Here is a 21,054-nt window from a genome sequence, read left to right as displayed (position 1 = left end):
ACTGGAGTCTGCAAAACAGTTTTGCTTCTGTTAACTTGTTCATCATTGTATCCATAACAATAGCACATTGTTAACTTGTTGCAACTAATCAGTATACATGAAAGCGAATGCATCAGTATACAACACGGCTAAAATTGCATCACAAGGTACTAAGCACCTAATTGATCAAAGATTAAGACTAAACTCATGAAATCGAATTGCATGATGACATTGATTTAGTTCATTGAGCCAACTTCAATCAATAGACAACAGCATCCGTACGCATAAATATTGATAAATCTGTTGCATTCTTGGGCTGTCAAGTGATCAGACAAAAAGAAGAAGCAAAGCCAAAGTTGCATGGCGTGCTGATTATTAGAAACATACAATCCTGAACTAACATAGAACAATGTTTATTATTTAGATTAAGATTATCCGAACACATTATCAATGTAGATTCTAGTCGAATTCAACTCTTACGAGAGAGAAGCACCTGGTTAACCATCTTTTCCAAATTCAAGAAAGATGAACCATTAGGAGATGCAGTAGCCTCCTCGGCAGACTTCTTCCATTCCATGGCTTTCTTCCTCATCTCTTTGCCTTCCTCTCCCTTCATTAATTTCCTCACAAGATCCTCAACGCAGTTTCTTCGAACATTACCCTCTATCTCCATGCCTATACCCCATTCTTTGCAACAAAACCTACAGTTTGTTTGTTGGTCGGAAAAGAAGGGCCAACATATCATGGGAACTCCTGCACTCACACTTTCAATTGTAGAGTTCCATCCACTGTGTGTCAAGAACCCTCCTACAGCTGAGTGGCTCAAAACTTGTTGCTGAGGGCACCAACTCGCCAAGAAACTCCTTCCCTTGGTTTGTTCCACAAACTCTTCAGGAACCACAGCTGATTTCCCAGAAACAAGATCAGGCCTAATCACCCACAGAAAGGTCACATTGCTATTTGCGAGACCCCAAGCAAACTCAATCAGCTGCTCGTCTGTTATGACAGTGATACTTCCAAAGTTTACATAAACCACAGAGTTTGGTTCTTTTGACTTAAGCCATTCAAGACACTCTGGTTCTTCTTTCCAAAGATTTGACCCAATCGTCTTTGAGTCGTCATCTTCACGGAAATGATCGAGCTGTTGATGAAGAGGTCCAATGGAGTACACTGGTGGTAGCAAACTTGAAAATGCTTCTAAGACTTCATGCTCCAAGGCATCGAATGTGTTCACAATTATAGCAGATGCTCTTTGAGCTTGTTCCATGCCATGCAGAAGATATTGCAGTATGACATCATCTGGGTCTGTAGTTCTAATGAAGGTCGGGATGTCCCTCAAACGTATACTGCTCATGCCTGGTATCCAATCTATGACAGTGTCCAAGTAGCCATCCGTCAAATAACTGACATCTGCAAATAAAGGAGACAACGGTGAAGTTATCTTTCTAGTACCACAATATGTTTAGGATGGAACTGACTCTGATAGAGTGATAAATCATACCTTTATTAAGAGGAGCAACACCCTTTTCAATTAGATGGGCATAGTGAAGGTAGCACATAAAGGCACAAGCACTCATTGTCTGGAAGAGAACTTCTGGAAGGCCAAGTTCATCAGCTGCATCAAGAGTAAAAGTCATGCCTCCATCAGAAATAATGCAAGTAACAGGAGGCGTATTCGGGGAAGAATTCAGTTCTGAAAGAAGGCTTCTGAAGGGTGCTAAGCAGTTTTTTCTGGTGGAATCACATAATGATCGTATGTCTTGGGTGGTATTGGCATCAGTGGGAGGAAGACCATCTGGAATTGACTTGAACCTAAAGGAAGGAAGGCCATCAAGAGAGTCAGAACCTCGGGATTTAAGGAGGCGCTCATGGTTGTAGTCTGTATTAACAAAGGTTATATGAAACCCTTTGCAATGGAGGAGTTTAGCCACTTTTAGCATTGGGTTTATGTGACCTTGAGCAGGGTATGGTACACATACTGCATGTGGCTTCTCCAAGGCTTCAGAACCCATTCTCACCCTCTCTCAACTGATATACAAATAGGATGATTTGGGAAAGAGGATATGCAACCAGTTTTTATAGGGAAAGAGGATGCCTTACCACTTCGACAATAGTAACACCTTCTCTCCAATTTTATCATATCAAAACCACTCCCGGTAGAAATAAATTCATAATATATACTAAGGCCTATAACAAGTTATATCCAAATAAGGTAAGCCTGCTGCACTCCTAAAGAGTTGGACAATACTCGTTTTTACTTTGGTGGATGGAAAGTTCACATCTAGTATTCAACTCTCTTGCCTGCTCTATCAAACATATGAAACATATGAAACACATCAAACATATCAAACACAATCAAGTAAAAGGAGAAAATAAATATAGTGTCCCCCCTCCTCCACAAACACAATTTCCCTCCTGAATTAATCCTCAAACACCTCCGAGGCTCCACCACTAATGTCTCCTTTATTTGCCCCCTTAACAACTCCATCTCCTATGAGTCCTATCCCTCCTACCATTCATTGTAACGTATGTCGGCGCCTGTTTGACCATGAAAATTGCAACATTTTCCATCCTACCCAGGAAAGTTGGTTTGTTGTTTCCTAATTTCTTGACTATACTCACTAGCTCTTAAATGTAGTACAAGTACAGAGTCTACGCCCGAAGATAGTTAGTTGGAGCTCTGAACTGGATTTTATTTTCAGCTGAACACAATCAGTCGGCACAGATATGCACTATAACATAATATCTTTCAATATAAAGCCAAGGGAAAGATTCATACACTCAAAAGTAACCATTCTGTTTAATTTCTTTTCCAATTGAACCCATTTATCAAAACCCATATAATCATTTCAACCTATTCATCAGTTCATAATCTAATTTCCTCAAGGTGACACTGAATATGAAACACTTATAAAGAGATAGAAGTATTGGGAAAATAACAAATATAGAGAGAACATGAGAGCTTTTGAACCTGAAGAAAAGGACTGGAGAAGATGAGTCCAGCTTGACTCATTCTTAGCATTCCCCCCATGGCTTTCTCTCTAATCTGTGTACAGTAACAGAAGGGTTTCTGGGGGGTTTATGAAAAGGGTTATGAAATTGGCTTAGTTTTCAGAAATGCCCTCATAGTTTTATAGAATTTAAATATTGTGTCTTTCAATTATTATTTTTTACATCTATCAATTTGCCCCAAAACTGCCACATTGACATTTATATTCATCTTCTTCAACGTAATTGTTTTTAGAAATATTATTATATATACCGGTACATAGTTTGTTCTTTTAATGTTATTAGTCTATTTTTTACTGTGTTAATTTCTAATTAGTTACTCATATTTAAATAATTTTTTCTCATTTCACCGCGTACATGTTTACCACACCATGAAATAATATAGTTAGTTGTGTACACCACATGAAAGTGCCACGTGTTGTTCCAGGTACACAGAATAATTACTCATTGGTTTTGACAGTTCATAGCTCTTTCTGATTTTTTTTATTTTACTGGGTGGCTTGTTATATGCAGACACCTTAATCGGAGAAAGGCGGAGTCTTGAAAGATCCCGGTCATTGTATGATGTTTCTGAAGCAGAATATTAGGTACTTGAAATAAGTCTTCATTCTAATACATGAAAAGCTGTTGTGTATGTTTTAGTGCTTATATGCTTCTTGATATGCACAAATGCACAATGTCATACCTGCCCATTTTCTTTTTGGGTGAATCAAAAGTTTGCATTTGATAGAGATGATAACTTTGCAACATAAACTTCAAATCCGGCAATTTCTATCAAATAGGGTATGTATAATAAAATGGGAATCAAACAACCTGAAGTGGGAAGAACCTTAATTTTTAATGTTAATAGAGTTAAGTTTGAAATGTTATCAGTATGACAGTATATCACTATATATTGTACTTATAGCTAATGGGAGAGAGTCATCTCATATCAACCAAACATTCTATTCCCAGTCCAGAACTCCAGATCTTTTACCGGAAATTTATCTTTGCCTGATTTAGAATTGGATGTTATAAAGGGTCCCTATTATAAATTGAAAGAAAACTTCAGACATACATGAGAGTAGCACCAGATGGAGATAATAAAAGATTTGCAACCATTGGAACAGAAAATGATGTGCTCAGGTACAAAGTATTGTTGATTAACACTTTAGAGCCTAGTAATTGGCTCTTGGAGATCGCAGCACCTGGTTAACCATTTTGTCCAAATCCAAGAAAGATGATCCATGAAGACCGGTAGTGGCCTTCTCTGCCAAGTTCTTCCAATCCATGGATTTCTTCCTCATCTCTTTTCCTTCCTCTCCCTCCATTAGCTTCCTCACTACACTTTCTATGTAGTTTCTATTAACTTTACCCTCCAGCTCTATTCCTATACCCCATTCTTTGCAACAGTACCTACAGTTGGTTTGTTGCTCGCCGTTGTAGGGCCAACAGATCATAGGCACTCCCCCACACACACTTTCAATGGTTGAGTTCCAGCCACTATGTGTCAAGAACCCTCCTATAGCTGGATGGCTCAAGACTTGTTCTTGACAGCACCAACTTGCTAGCAGACACCTTTCTTTAGTCTGTTCTATAAACTCTGGTGGCAAGACAGGTGATTCTCCCCCAACAAGGTCAGGCCTGATGACCCAAAAAAAAGTCTTGTCGCTGTCTGCAAGCCCCCAAGCGAATTCAATCAGCTGCTCGTCTGTCATGACTGTGCTGCTTCCGAAGTTGACATAAATAACAGAACTAGGTTCTTTAGAGTCGAGCCAAATAAAACAATTTGGTTCTTCCCTCCATAAATTTGCTCCAGACAGCTTGAAGTTATTACTGTCAGCTGGTATCTGGTTAAGTTGTAGGTTCAGGGGTCCAATGGAGTATATAGGTGGTAGCAAATGTGAAATTGCCTCTAGGACTTCATGCTCTAAGGCATCAAATGTGTTTAAAATGATAGCAGAAGCTCTTTGAACTTGTTCTGTGTCATGCAAAATTAAGTGCAGAATAGGGTCATTGGGATCAGTTGTTCTCATGAAGGTTGGGATATCCTTCAATCGGATTTCGTTCATTCCCGGAATCCAATCTATTACCGTATCCAAATATCCGTTTGTCAAATAACTGTCATCTGCAAGGCAGAAAAGAACACAGTACTAGTGAAATGAGTCAACATTTCTAGTGCAAATAATTTTTAGATATTTTTTTTAAATAAGAGAGAAACTAGAACAAGTTATAAGGTGCAGGTTAATCACAAAATCAACCTTTCCAAATGTCTTGTGATTAGAGATTTAAAGTAATTCCCAAATCAGTTCATACAGAATAATCAGTCAGTAGCTGCATCATATCCTTGTAATTTTTTTTTTTATCAAAAAGCCAAAAGAGACCACCAAGTACTCAAGTAGTGAATTAGTGATGTCTTGTCTTTCATAATTTATAATCAGTACCTTTAAGAGGAACCAGACCCTTTTCGATGAGATTGTGATATTGAAGGTATCCCATGAAACCACAAGCACTTGTTGTCCAGAAAATAACTTCAGGAAGGCCTAGTTCTTGGGCTGCATCAAGAGTGAAGTTCATAATACCATCAGCAACTAGGCAGGTAACTGGTGGCGAATTTGTGGATGAATTGAGCTTCAAAAGAAGGTCTCTGAAGGGTGCTAGGCAGTTTTTCCTCGTGGATTCGCACAGCGATGGCATGTGCTGTGTGGCAACATTTGCATCAGCTGGAGGAAGACCATCTGGAATTGTCTCGAATCTAAACGAAGGGAAACCATCAAGTGAGTTTGGACCTCGAGACTTTAGGAGGCGTTTATGTATGAACTCTGTGTTCACAAAGGTTATATAAAAACATTTGAAGTGGAGGAGTTTAGCTACTTTTAGCATTGGATTTATGTGGCCTTGAGCTGGGAATGGGATGCAGACTGCATGTGGCTTCTCTGAGGTTAAGCCATGGCAGTCCATTTCTACTTCCTCTGAATATGGGATGCTGTGGAATACATAATTCTTACCAGTTTTATAGCCACTGTGGCCACCATCCACTACATTTCATTAAGTTATATTCTCCCATCCTTAATCTCAGCCTTGTAAATATAAAATATTCAAAGAGAATATATAATGGTTATGATTAAAAACTACTGTCACATCAGCTCATAAATTTTCTTTTGAGCTGCCAACAGTGTTTCCTAATTCCTTTCTCTACACCTTCTCATTCCATATACACCCTCTCCTTTATCTTATCGTGAGGAAAAAAACCAGATTCAAGAATACAGATATTACATAGGATACCGTTCAGTACGAAATACCATATTTTCCTGATGATTCATATATTCATTCTAAATTTTGGAAGAAAGAAGCACCTGGTTAATCAGCTTCTCCAAATTCATGAAAGATGAGCCATTAGAAATTTAGAACCACTAGTGGCCTCCTCTGCCAACCTCTTCAATTTATTGGCTTTCTTCCTCATCTCTTTGTCTTCCTCTACCTCCATCAACTTTCTCACAAGCCCCTCTATGTAATGTCTCTTAAGTTCACGCTCTATCTCCGTTCCTATGCCTTATTCTTTGCAACGGTACATACAATTTTGTTTACAATAGTACATACAGTGAAAGAAAAATACCAAAATCAATTTATCAGTGAATTGCACAAATAAAAAAAAATTCAGGAATTAGAATGTTCAAACCATTATTAATCGCCCTACTTCAATTTCGTAGAGAGAAACACCTCATTCACCATTTTGTTCAAATGCAGAAAAGATAATCCTTTGGGACCAGTAGCAGCCTCCTTTGCCAGCTTCTTCCATTCCATAGCTTTCTTCCTCATGTCTTTTCCCTCCTCTCCGTCCATTAGTTTGGTCACAAGGTCCTCTATGTTACTTCTGTTCACATCACCCTCTATCTCCATGCCTATGCCCCAATCTTTGCAACAATACCTACAATTGGTTTGTTGCTCAGCAAAAAAAGGCCAACAGATCATTGGAACTCCTGCACATACACTTTCAAGGGTTGAGTTCCACCCACTGTGAGTCAAGAACCCTCCTATTGCAGGGTGGTTCAGCAATTGTTCTTGAGGGCACCAAGTTATCAATAGACTCCTCTCTTTTGTCTCTTCCACGAACTCGGCTGGAACCACAGCTGATTCCCCTCCAACAAGCTCAGGCCTAATTACCCAGAAAAATGTCTTGTTGCTGTTTGCAAGTCCCCAACCAAACTCAATTAGCCCGTGATGCTTCCGAAGTTGATATAAACTACAGAGTTTGGAGCTTTAGAGTCGAGCCATTCGAGACACTCCGGTTCGTCTTTCCAAAGGTTTGATTGAATCGACTTCAAGTCAGTACCTTCACTTGGAACCTGATCAAGCAGTAGATGCAAGGGTCCAATGGAGTAGATAGGTGGTAGTAGATTTTTAAGTGCATCTAGAACTTCATGTTCTATGTCGTCAAATGTGTTCAAAATAATAGCAGAAGCTCGTTTAACTCGTTCTGTCTCAATCAACAATGTCTTGATCATGCCGTCTTCCGGGTAAGTAGTCCTAATGAAGGACGGGATATCCCTCAAACGAATACGTATGAGAGCTGGTAGCGAGTCTATCTCAGTTTCCATATACCCATTTGTCAAACTAGAGGAATCTGCGAATAAAAAAAAGTAGTATTTGTTGAAGAAAAAACACCATTAGTATATCTTCGTTAAAATAAGTAAATAAATGAGTTAATGACGTTTATGATCAATGGATGTAACAGGTCAATAAACAATTATGTAACTTTAATTACCATTGTAATTACCATTTACTTCTATTGTAATTCTGACTCATATATAAAGGGGAGTATCAATGAAATAAGTAGACCAATTCCATATTTCCTACAACACGTTATCAGTCACGATTCTCTAATGTTGAGTTTTTTCAGGCAAAGAGAAGAAAAAAGAATGAAATCTAAACCCTAGGAAATTTTGGTGAAAAAAATTGCAGAAAAAGACAGGACACAGTATAATTAGTTTATGTCTCGGGCACCCAAGAAATTTCTCTAGGCACCGATCATCTCTGATCTGCCTTGATCGGGTTTCCCAGTCGACATCATGGTCGTCCTTTCCGGTCGCCGCCTACCCCAATCAACGCAACCTCAGCCTTGATCATTTCAATTCCAGATCCGACTCTCGTTGCTTGGCTGCACCGACGACCTGATCGCTAACTACGATCCTGCTGGATCCCATTAGCCCCGACGATCCGACCCGACGAGCCTGGGTCGAGGCTTCAACGAGTTCGACCACGATCCGGCCTTCTAGATCGGTCCGGATCAACCACGCTGACTAATCAACGTGGAATCGATGTCGACGATCTGTCTTGGACGCAACCACAGCAAGCCTCAGACTACTTCAATCCACAGTTGCGGGCTCGATCTGACATAATCCAACGTCATAGGGAGGAGTGTGACTGGGTGGGGTAACCGATCTACATCGGCGCCGTCAGCACCAGTCGCTGGAGTAGACAATTCCAACTAGGTCAAATCTGACACAGATTTGGGTTTTAAGGGTTTTAACCCATTTGGTAAAGAAATTTTTCTAAAGTTACTATCAGGTAAATTATGAATTATTATTCACTATTTACTGTCATTAGTTATTGGTTACAATTTTACTGTTTAAACAAAGTAATAAGTAGATATAGTTTTTCAAATTACTATCTAGTTTATTTACTATATTACAATATCACTATTGTATAAGGTAAATTAAATTTATATTGATTAAAAGTGACTAATCATATAAATGTTGTTGTTTTCGCATGTGATTTATTAATGACCATGTGGCGAGAATTCGAGCAACATGAACTCACGAGATCCAAAATCACTTCATATGCAGTTTATTTGACAAACTTACAAGTAAGATCTAAATTCATGTTGCCGCTTTTATTAAAATTCATTCATATAAATGAAATTATATATGTTATATGAGAAAAGTACTCACTAAATATTGTGCATGTTATATGTTATGCTTATCATCAAAATTTGATTATTTAGCATGTCATTAAACGTGATGCTATGATTTAAATTTTTTAAGCAATATATATTTATACATGGTCTCTGGCATATACCATGAATACGATAATTGCTTAAGTTGTCACGACCCCAAAATTTCGAATGTGAAACTCGTAATTTCGAAGTCATGAAAAACACTAAAACAATCTCAATGAATCGAAATCATTTAAATGTCACAGCGGATCATCTCTGAGTTCAAAATACAACTCAGTCAAACCGATTATTACAAACAAAATTTATAATTCAACATTATAACAAATGGAAATGTATAATCCTCACTAAATCCTCAAAAAGAATTCACACAAAGTCCTCACTACAAGCTGGAAATGAATAACTTCAAGACCTCTGAGTAATCCGTTAATCCACACATGCAGAGTTATTCCGAGATTGTAAACACAAACCCAGTAAGCTTTGTAGCTCGTATGAGTAAAACAAAAATATAACTCGAATATCAATATATACGAATAATCCACAATCAACAACAAATATAAATGCACTCACGAGTCAATGGACGGCCCATCTGGTTGTCCAAAAATATGAAAATGAAAGTGCTCATGAGAAATTAGGCAACCCCTCTGTTTACCCAAATGCATTTATGACACGGGTACTCATGAGCGCTGGTACACCTCTGTTACCCCTCATGTAGTACACCGCCGACATTGGGCAACCTCCTGCTACCCAACATCCAAAAATATGAGTACTCATGAGCCGATAACCCATCTGTTACCTCACATGCAGTACTCTGGCAGACAAACTAGAGCTCTAACTATATCGTAACTTTCGCCCGGCCAAAGGCTAGGTTCCGACATGCCAAACACGTCCGAAGACATAAACACGTCCGAAGACAAAACTCGTCCGAAGACAAAACGTTTTAACAAACTCCATGTTACCACATACAATAATCATCGCCTCATATTGTACAATTAAATCAACATGCTCAATATATAATCTCATCATCAAGATGAATATATTCACAAGGAAACCATGACAGTAATTAATATAGCAAACTATATATATGTACTTATTACCATTAATACAAATATATATATTCCACTATATCAAATACATGTCATATTTCATTCTTTAAACTTTTGTATAATCTTGAATCCCCGCAAGGGTAGATTCGTAATTAAGTGAGATTTTACTCACTTTCTTTCCTGCGTGCAACTTTCACGACACTGAAAGTAATTTCCTCACTCGTTTCGTCAGTTACCTAATAGCATGAAAAATGCTTAGAAAATTATACGTAAAATATCAGGTGACGATTTCAGTACAGCTAAATGCTGTTCATAAACATTGTTCACAGAACACTGTTCATGGTTACTAATCACTGTTCCAATGTACTGTTTTTACCAAAAATACTGTTCACAATAACTTTTTTATCATGACACTGTTCATAGTTACTATTTTACCGTGAAACTGTTCGTAGTAATGTTTACTAAAACACTGTTCACATTTACTGTTACAGAACATGTTTATAAAACACTATTCACAGTACTATTCATGCGGCGTCATTGTTGACCGACCGCCACCAATGATCACCAAATTTCACCACCACAATCGAAATGACATTCCTAACAACTTCCTAGTTCACCACAAAGTCTAATTCTGAGCCTAAACACTTCAATTTAACAAGAACCGAAAAGCCCTAATTTAAAAACATAGAATTTCTTTTCTTCGATTCTCCTAGCACAAAACGATTTGGGTTAAATCTTTTGGAGGGTTTGTAGTATGGAAGGAGACCTTCAAAATAAAACAAGAATCGTACCAATTGGTTTCCGGAGGGGGGAGATCCGACGAGTTGAAGTTCGGCGAAATATGCTTTTTCGGGAGAACTTCTGGGCTTCACCGCTCCTAAATGGCGGCGAGATGGCGGGTGGCGCTACCACCAATCGACAGGGGATGCAGCAACCTTTCAAACGTGACCGGTGCACCGCTCTATGGTGGCCGGACGGCGGAGATCCGGCGGCCCAAAGTCGGCTGCTCGGGAGAGAAATTTTTGGATTTTTTTCGGGGTGAACAATACCCTTGAACAGTACCGATCCGAATTTCTGATTTTTCTCCAATTTTTCTCTTTAATTCCCATATTTATGCTATTTTCCAAAATTGTCCAAATATCTTTTGATTCGTAACTTCTTCATACGAACTCCGATTTAGGCGTGCCACGTGTCCACTAAATCGTATCGACGAGCTCTACGACTTTCATGTAAGAAGTTTCCTAAGAAACCCAATGAGTCAAAAGTCAACTCTTAGACTCGTCAAATTGAACGTTTCCGAACAATTAATATTTCAAACCCTTTCGTTTTCATTCTCGGCTAATAAAATTGGACAATGACCAACTTAATAATATCCATGAACTCATTGGAAATTAGATATGAATGTTTCGGGTTATTACATTCTACCCTCCTTAAAGAAATTTTGTCCCGAAATTTAAGCGCACTACCCAACCATTAATTCTTAACTTCTTCCCAAAACTTCGATTCACCTTCCCTAATAATTTTCCTCTATATGATGCCTCCACAAGGCGATCACATCTCACTTTTCTTCTATCATGGTGTTATATAACTTCACTGTGTCTGCAATGAAATCTAACAATGAGCATGATAACACCCATCTAGGAAAACCACGACTCGAACATCCGTGATCAAATGCAAAACAAAATGTTCTGCAAAACAAGACCTTTAAGGTATAAGGCGAATTTAGAAACGAACTTCACTATTCAACCAAATTCCAATAGGTCATAAGTGCATTTACTTACATAACACACATTGATTGCAGATGTACAACCTTAGCATATGCACATAGCATACCATATGTATCTGAACCTGCTAGATGACCTTACTCCCGCAGAGTCCAGCGTACCCTCGATGTCAACTTCTCTTCCTGTCCACTCTTACCACCCCACTATAGGTGAGCCCTTCAACTAGATGGTCACACGGCGCCACTCTAATAGTCTTCTCTTAAGGGTTTGATAAGTTCAAATGAACATATTGCACGGTAGGACATTATGAGACAAGCTAGACATTGTTGTCTTGAATGTCACCAACTTTCAGAAAAGTTCAACGAATTTTACAAGTGACTTCTCTTATCTGACAGATCTCACTACGCTATTGAAGAATGAGGTTTCGAGGTTAAGTGGTCTACCACATCAACACTACATAATCTCTCTTTACACTGTGTCACTTTCAAGTCTTAGAAACCGACATTTCCAAGTCTATCAGACCATTATAGTTTTCAACTACCCCATACCTCAAACTTCTTCCAAACAGACAATCTGTTACATGTTCTAACATTAATAGCCACATGTGAGCCACCCAAGTTAGCATGCTTGTAATGGAACCCGACCATCGATAGATGATCCTCCCAAAATCTAATGATGTTCTCAACATAGAGACGTCAACATACCCCTTTGTCTAATTCACCAATCCCTTGCGATTAACAGGCTATCCTCACGTCATGAGTTAGCTCTTACCACTAAGCATGGTCAAAACTCTCAACATCTAACATGAGTCAAATCAATGATTAACACATGCCTACTACTTACATCACACATAGTGGTTTTCAAATAAACGTGCTTTATCACGACAATACCTTCATGACTTCACCACAATGCATCGCTAGAATAACGAACCTACCATTCCTTCCAATTAACAAAACAATCTCCTTTCCTGATCATCTCATTATAAATCATAAAAGTTGTCGTGCATAATGCCCACACAAATGCCTTATTTGTAACAGCAACACGATAAAAATCTTAACTCACTGAGTCCACGACCACAACAGAACACCACCTTGGTCTAAGAATTACTCTCGAACAGTTCACCAGAGAATCGACTAATATACGCACGAGGCAGTAGATAACCTCTACCGCCACCATAAGAGGGACGCATCACGCATCCTACCACCCTCACCAAAACTTACCGTCGGAAATTAATTACAGCTACCTGCTTCTATGAGTGGTATGCCACAATTTCCAGGTCAGACAAAAAAGATATTTATCTCCCGATAATGGGACATGAAAATTAGATGGATTTTACAACGCAAATTCCAACACGACCACAACTGAGATATACTTTACCCCTGGTTCATACATGACTCAAATGCATGACAGATGTCCCCACACAAACGCCCTAGTGGCATCATCTAAAGTATTGGTTTCCCCACAGTTGTAGTACTAATAAGTTCAGTAATCACTTCCACATAATCCTGATATTGGATCCACCATCTCCTCCAGACTAATCCAAAATTGCGCTGCACCACTACTCTAAACAGTTGTTTCTTTACTTTCATCAAGAACCCTCATGGCCAACTAATCATTTGAGAATCCAAATGCTCATGCTCAATTGCTAATGCGTTCGGCCAAAATAACTGCTCTGCAAGCAGCAATTTATAGGATCACTCTCTTATCGTAAAATTTATCCCTTATTGAACTCTTGAGTTAACATCTCCTTATCCAACAATAAACAACCTGATGCATGGAGAGAAAAGAACCTCCAAGTCTTCAACACTAAACACCACTTGCACTTGAAAGAAGAATTCGTTACTCAACCGTTCCTTTACCAGAGTTAGAAGGTGCTTGTCATGAAGAATTCGTTAAAACACCACTAAGCTAAGGTCATCTCATTCCTTACCTTCAATAGAATTACTCCACCACCATTGCGTCTCATTTGGATCAATGGCATAGCTACGTTCTAATTTTCAACACCAGACAAATGATTAATTCATGAAAGATCAGCGTTCTCAATTAAATGCTCATCTAACCGATAATTAACTTATGACGCCATAAATGCCATTTCTCCAACACCTTAGATTTCTTGCCCAGCCAAGAACAATGAGTAACATCGATTGTCTATGGCCCAACCAAGACAAGTTGAAACCCAACGACGACATTATGTGAACTTCAATTCAATAATTGCATCATCACCTTAAGGATGTATCACATACCCTACCACTCTGTTACCAATAACGTTAGAGATGCTAGTCACGAAAATTTTCGTTAAACCACCTCCAACCTATGGTTAACACATCCCTTACCTGAACATAATACTTCAACCTCATTAGGCTTCAACTTATATTAGTTACATAACTAAAATCCAGTCCTCGACGTTGAAACATTGAGTATCCCACAGTACAAGGTCAACGCTCTCCATCAAGACTTCTTGATAGGTCTCTGCCCTGATGTAGATCTATCTACTCAAACCAGTTAGCATTCCTGTAACTTCTTCACCCTGAGTTGATGATAACTGGATCTCTGGTCAGTCTTAGAGAATATTGTAGCCCCTCTAAGCCGAACAAGTCATCAATCTTGGGCAAATGATACATAGTCTTGATGGTCACCTTAATCATTTCCCTATAATCCACACACAACCGCATGCGACCATTTTCTTTTTCACAAATAACACCGGCACAACTCAAGATGAGACATTAGGTCTGATGAACCCTAGGTCTAATAGACCATCTATCTGCGCTTTCAATTCTTTAAGCTCATTCTGTCCCAATCCCCTAAGGCGCCTTCCTTGCAGGTGCTATACCAGGTACAACATCAATACAGAAATCGACAACTCTCCGATGAGGTAAGGTCGGTATCTCCTGAAACACCTCACTATACTCGGATACCACAACAATGTCTGTGATAGCTACTTCCTGATCCACAGACTCCACATGTGCCATGACTCCTGCTCTCATTGTATTATCTGACTTGAGGCAACGATAACGAAATACTGGTTTCCCTGGTCTATGAAAGAACACCACCATGCCAAAACAATCAATCACTGCGTGCTGCGGCCTCAACCAATCAATTCCTAGGATCACATCATAGGTGTGGTCTGGAATCATTATCAAAGAAGCAGAGAACTCTCTACTTCCAATCACAGTAGGACAAGCCTTATAGATTGTCTCCAATTCGAGGAACACTCGAAGGGGTCGGGTGACACATAAAGAGTTTCCCAGAGATATAGGAATCAATCCTAACATCTCCACTACCGAACTATCAATAAACGAATGTGGATATCCTCTTCTTCTCTATCTCAGAGCACTCAATCATCTCAAAGTAGGTCCCAATGCTCTTGATCCAGTGATCCGCTACCATATGATCCAGGCCTCATGAAATGACGGCACTGACAGACCACTAATGTCCTTGATCAACTTTTACACACGACTATTGTCTCTAACGACAGCAGCGGAACCAACCTGTTCTTCCCGTGGTGCGGCCTCCTCGCAAAGGTTCACCACATTGCGGACTCGGCATGCAGTCCTACCTCGGCCTCCACCTCTCGCCCATCCTCGGCCCTGTCCATGACCCTTTTCCAAATTCATCACCTTGAAACACTTAGTCAATACAGGTGCAGTCTTGAATCTGAAAAAAATAGATCCAAAATATCTTATCATGCGATTTCAGAAAAAGGTGAATCATCAAAGTATCGTCACAATACTCCCTTGAGGACCAAACCATAAGGTATGGCTCCTAACACTCTCGCGTACCTGGCGACATATCAATACCGAGGAGCATGTGATGGGGGCCCGCTGCAGTCGGGTCATCGCTCCCAGATGATATTGATAATCGCAAAATACACACTTAGGCTCTGATACCAACTGTCACGACCCTAAAATTTTGAGTGTGAAACTCGTAATTTCGAAGTCATGAAAAACACTAAAACAATCTCAATGAATCGAAATCATTTAAATGTCACAGCGAATCATCTCTGAGTTCAAAATACAACTTAGTCAAACCGATTATTACAAACCAAATTTATAATTCAACATTATAACAAATGGAAATGTATAATCCTCACTAAATCCTCACAAAGAATCCACACAAAGTCCTCACTGCAAGCTGGAAATGAATAACTTCAAGCCCTTTGAGTGATCCGTCGATTTCCGCTGATCCACACATGCAGAGTTATTCCATACACAATCGAATAGGTGCACCGGGATTGTAAACACAAACACGGTAAGCTTTGCAGCTCGTATGAATAAAATAAAAATATAACTCGCATATCAATATATACGAAAAATCCACAATCAACAACAAATATAAATGCACTCATGAGTCAATGGACGACCCATCTGGTTGTCCAAAAATATGAAAATGAAAGTGCTCATGATAAATTGGGCAACCCCTATGTTTACCCAAATGTATTTATGACACGGGTACTCATGAGCGCTGGTACACCTCTGTTACCCCTCATGTAGTACACCACCGACATTGGGCAACCTCCTGCTACCCAACATCCAAAAATATGAGTACTCATGAGCCGATAACCCATATGTTACCTCACATGCAGTACTCCGACATACAGACTAGAGCTCTAACTGTATCGTAACTTTCGCCCGGCCAAAGGCTAGGTTCCGACATGCCAAACACGTCCGAAGACTGGTCCGAAGACATAAAAACGTCCGAAGACATCAACACGTCCGAACACAAAAACTCGTCCGAAGACATCAATCAGGTCCGAAGACAAAACTCATCCGAAGACATCAAATCACGTCCGAAGACCAAACGTTTTAACAAACTCCATGTTAAAACCACATACAATAATCATCGCCTCATATTGTACAATTAAATCAACATGCTCAATATATAATCTCATCATCAAAATGAATATATTCACAACGAAATCATGACAGTAATTAATATAGCAAACTATATATATGTACTTATTACCATTAATACAAATATATATATTCTACTATATCAAATACATGTCATATTTCATTCTTTAAACTTTTGCATAATCTTGAATCCCTGCAAGGGTAGATTCGTAATAAAGTGAGATTTTAGTCACCTTCTTTCCTGCGTGCAACTTCCACGACACTAAAAGTAATTTCCTCACTCGTTTCGTCAGTCACCTAATAGCATGATAAATGCTTAGAAAATTATACGTAAAATATCAGGTGACGATTTCATTACAGCTAAATGCTGTTCATAAACATTGTTCACAGAACACTGTTCATGTGTACTAATCACTGTTCCAATGTATTGTTTTTACTAAAAATACTGTTCCCAGTAATTGTTTTTATCATGACATTGTTCATAGTTACTATTTTACCGTGAAACTGTTCGTAGTACTGTTTACTAAAACACTGTTCACATTTACTGTTATAGAACATGTTTATAAAACACTATTTAAGTACTATTCATGAGGCGTCACTGTTGACCGACCACCACCAATGATCACCAAATTTCACCACCACAATCGAAATGACATTCCTAACAATTTCCTAGTTTACCACAAATTCTAATTCTGAGCCTAAATACTTCAATTTAACAAGAACCGAAAAGCCCCAATTTAAAAACCTTGAATTTCTTTTCTTCGATTCTCTTAGCACACAACGATTGTAGTATGGATGGAGACCTTCAAAATGAAACAAGAATCGTACCGATTGGTTGCCGGAGGAGGGAGATCCGACGAGTTGAAGTTCGGCGAAATATGCTTTTTCGAGAGAACTTCCGGGCTTCACCGCTCCTAAACGACGGCGAGATGGCGGGTGGCGCTACCACCAATTGACAAGGGTTGCAGCAACCTTTCAAACGTGACCGGTGCGCCGCTCTATGGTGGCGGACGGCGGAGATCCGGCGGCCCAAAGTCGGCTACTCGGGAGAGAAATTTTTGGATTTTTTTTCGGGATGAACAGTACCCCTTGAACAGTAACCTTTCAAACTCGGTTTGACCCGATATATCGTCATTTGACTTGATTTTTCGGGTTGATCGATATAATAGACTGATAAGTAACTTATCGCATCGTTTTCTTAATATCAAGAATATATCGAGGATATATCGAAGATATATCGGGATATTTAGAACATTGAATGGACCACAATGAGATATTCTCGTAATGGATGTCATTGCACTCTACTACTTTATCAGTTTAGCAGTTTCTGAAAAACTGATAAATGCAGCTTACGAATGTTGTAATAAGATATCTCTATGGGGATCAAAATTAGGAGATATACATAAAACTCATAAAACAAATTTTATCCACCCAAGAAATGGTTCTAGATCCCACGTAGTGTTACATAAAGAATTGAAGCGTTCACGAAGTAAAATACTTGATTTTGAATAGGGATCAAATGAATTATGTCACTGCGTATTCAATATAGATTTGCACAGTCTTTTGATGAACTAAAAAGATGTCGCCATTGCAAATCCTAAGTCGGGAATGAAAAAGATCATTGGGAAGACACAGTCTCAAAATGGATCTAAAGGACTGTAATATTGATGATTAACCATCAGTCGGCTTCAAGAACTCTAAAGGTTAAAAGTGAGACTCATATAACTCCCATGATCAGTCGATGTCTTTAAAGATAGATCCGTTTTCATCTAAATGGAAGATGACGAATAAATGTTGAGAATTAAATTTTTTATACAAGTGCAAAGACGCATTATTGCACTTAAACACAATATACAAGACTCGACCTCTCATTCGTTGTATAGCTCTGCGCCCACGTAACAATAATACTTAAAAGTTTAGACATATTTAATCCCTATACAAAAAAGAGAAAACGACATGGTGAGAATGAACATTATCCACGTCGTCGCCAGATATGCTTAAAGTAAATATGCAAAAGTTATCAAAGCTCCCATGATTAATGTAAAGATCAGAGAGAGGTGCAGACATCAGGAAAAATCTAGCACATATATGTTAATCTCAAATGTAATAGGTGTGTTGTGTTTTTCCCCCTTCGACCAAGGTTTTATTTTCTTCCATTGGGCTTTTGTTACTTGACAAAGGTTTTAATGAGACAACACTCTATACACTATTTTATCTTTAATCGGCACAAGGGGGAGTGTTGAAGGAAAAACACCATTAGTGTGCATTCGTTAAAACAAATAAAGGAATGAGTTAATGACGTTTATAATCAATGGATGTAACGGGTCAATAAACAATTATGTAGTCTTAATTATCATTGTAATTACCATTTACTTCTATTGTAATTCTGACTCATATATAAAGCGGAGTATCAATGAAATGAGTAGACCAATTCTATATTTCCTACAACAATATTAGCTTGTGAGTTATGGCTCTGATCTATGATTAATAAAAAAACAGAACGTATGTCAAACCGAAAATGTGTGAGTTTTGAACCTTTATAATTATTTATAAAGCAGGTTGATAACGAAATAAGAGAAGTACGTGGCAGTAGCTAGTTGGATTTACAACATTTTAGATGAATATATATATGTCTGTACCTTTAAGAGAACGAGACCTTCATCAATGAGATTCTGATGTTGCATGTAGCCCATGAAGTGATAGTTACATATTTATGTGACTTTCATTGTGTTAATTATTCTTTTTACTTAGTTATTTTGTAATTTTTTTATATTTTAATTAATTTTATTTGTTTTTAGGTACTTTGAAGTGAAATAAAGAAGAAGAGAGAAAACAGATAGGGAAATCCAATTCCTAACTCGAATATCTTGATAAGAAGATAAAAATATGAAATTCCGGCAATTTTCCGAGTACCACTACTTTTGGTGGTGCCATGTATTTTCGGGCTAATTTTATGGAGAAGTAAGGAAGGAGCAACACATTGTTTTATCATAACTAGATTCCATCTTTTTAGTTGAGATTCAACTACACCATTTTTCTCTATTTCTCACAAAATCATGGCTCCCCATTGTCCAAAAATCCACACCTATATTATGCAAAAATCTGATTTGATTTTGGGTGTAATCATCACCTCTATGTCCATCATTACCTAGCCATCACCTACTTCTTCCATGATCACTCACTTCCTTCCATGATCACCAACTTCCTCCATGATCACCCACTTCCTTCCATGATCACCTACTTCCTCCTTTATCACCCACTTATTCATAACCAAGCACCCCACTTACTACACCATTATCTCTCATTTTTCTCTACTTTTTTCACCACCATTCTCCTCTATAAAAACCTCCATCACCACCATCTCCATACACACCATTTTTCCACAACCAACCAAGGGAAAGAGAGGGAGAGGGGAAGAAAAAATAGAGAAAAGAAGAGGAGAAATAGGAGAAGACGGACAGGGAGAGCCGAAGCAAAGTCACCTTCAATCTCCTCAAGCTACAACCCACATCTCCTCAAGGTGCTAAAATCTCATCAAGCCTCCACAAGAAAAATGAAGTCTGCAACTGTGTCTAATTAGTGTCTATTTAATTTCGTAATTTTTAGTTGAGTCTTGATTAACTAATTAATTAGGTTTCCGATCCTAGATTGAGTCTGCCAAATTTCTGGTTTACGCGTTTGTTTGTGTTTTGAAATCTTAGTTTCACCAATCCTCTGCGGGTAATGACCCATATTTTCCGTTTACTACAATGATATAATTGATTTGATAATAGGGTATCTTTATAGGTGTTTTTTCGCCTATCAAATTTTGGCGCCGTGTTGGCGGGGATTGTTTAATTCTAAGTCTTAAAAGTGTTTTTTTTAGTTTTTCTTTATTTACTTTATTTTACTTTTGAGTCTTGCATTATTTACTGTATGCAGGATCTTTTTGTATGCATACTCGACATTTTACAAGTTCTGAACCACTGTTATTTGATGCAGAGATTGAGAAAGCAGCAAAGCTAAACAGGAAACAACAAAGACTACAGCTGAATACGAGTGACAGTGTTGGTGAGGATTCTGCGCCTAAACACCATTCTAATTCAAAGCCTAAGTTTGAGGAAGAGCAACGTGTTCCAACGCCTCCACCATCACCAGACCAATGGCTGCGAAACTTAAGGAGTCTTTTATTCCGGGCACAGGTGCAACAGATTCACCAGTTCTGCTACCAGAAAATTTGGGGGCTTACTCAATTCCCTCATCTCTGATTTCGAATCTACCACACTTTAGAGGTACTCATTCTGAAGATCCACAAGACCATCTTAATGAGTTTACAACACTGTGCAGAATACAGAAGTCAACAACGGTGGATGAGAATGTTATGAAACTTATTCTTTTTTCTTTTTCCTTGAAAGAGCAAGCAAAGACATGGTATTTTTCACTAGCTTCCCAATCTATTAACTCATGGGACAATATGTGTGCTGCATTCATGAAGGAATTCTATTCAGCCTCTCGCACCAAGAATTTAAAGAAGC

At 38.6% G+C, this 21,054-nt stretch overlaps 3 protein-coding genes across 4 annotated transcripts in view; all 3 read right to left on the bottom strand.

The window, feature by feature from the left end:
• The window catches only part of LOC126796238 (14-3-3 protein 7-like), a 294,280-nt gene that overhangs the window by 104,461 nt on the left and 168,765 nt on the right, over window positions 1-21,054 (bottom strand). The window lies entirely within an intron of this gene.
• LOC126795865 (uncharacterized) lies at window positions 279-5,928 on the bottom strand. The gene is made up of 5 exons (XM_050522598.1): window positions 5,412-5,928; window positions 4,158-5,095; window positions 3,930-4,012; window positions 1,481-1,998; window positions 279-1,389 (listed from the first exon to the last, which is right to left on the bottom strand). Exons 1-5 carry the CDS (start codon window positions 5,926-5,928, stop codon window positions 449-451), a joined length of 2,997 nt encoding a protein of 998 aa, XP_050378555.1. The 3' UTR covers window positions 279-448.
• LOC126795863 ((R)-mandelonitrile beta-glucosyltransferase-like) lies at window positions 6,661-7,565 on the bottom strand. The gene is made up of 2 exons (XM_050522597.1): window positions 7,314-7,565; window positions 6,661-7,191 (listed from the first exon to the last, which is right to left on the bottom strand). Exons 1-2 carry the CDS (start codon window positions 7,563-7,565, stop codon window positions 6,661-6,663), a joined length of 783 nt encoding a protein of 260 aa, XP_050378554.1.

This window comes from Argentina anserina, chromosome 5, assembly GCF_933775445.1.
Source record: "Argentina anserina chromosome 5, drPotAnse1.1, whole genome shotgun sequence".
In the NCBI taxonomy this organism is placed as follows: Eukaryota; Viridiplantae; Streptophyta; class Magnoliopsida; order Rosales; family Rosaceae; genus Argentina; species Argentina anserina.
Note: the sequence above shows the minus strand (reverse complement) of the source record. Positions and strands in the feature narration are given on the sequence as shown.

Bases quoted from the DNA above. Each gene is read 5' to 3' on its own strand.
- LOC126795865 (XM_050522598.1), bottom strand. From the start codon at position 5,928: ATGGACTGCCATGGCTTAACCTCAGAGAAGCCACATGCAGTCTGCATC. The intron at 4,013-4,157 runs GCCAATTACTAG...AATTTATAATAG, and splicing joins AGGTGCTGCGATCTCCAAGA to GGACCCTTTATAACATCCAA. The intron at 1,999-3,929 runs GTTTGGTTGATA...CAGTTGAGAGAG, and splicing joins TTCTGGACTGGGAATAGAAT to GGTGAGAATGGGTTCTGAAG.
- LOC126795863 (XM_050522597.1), bottom strand. From the start codon at position 7,565: ATGGAAACTGAGATAGACTCGCTACCAGCTCTCATACGTATTCGTTTG. The intron at 7,192-7,313 runs GTTCCAAGTGAA...CAACTTCGGAAG, and splicing joins TGCATCTACTGCTTGATCAG to CATCACGGGCTAATTGAGTT.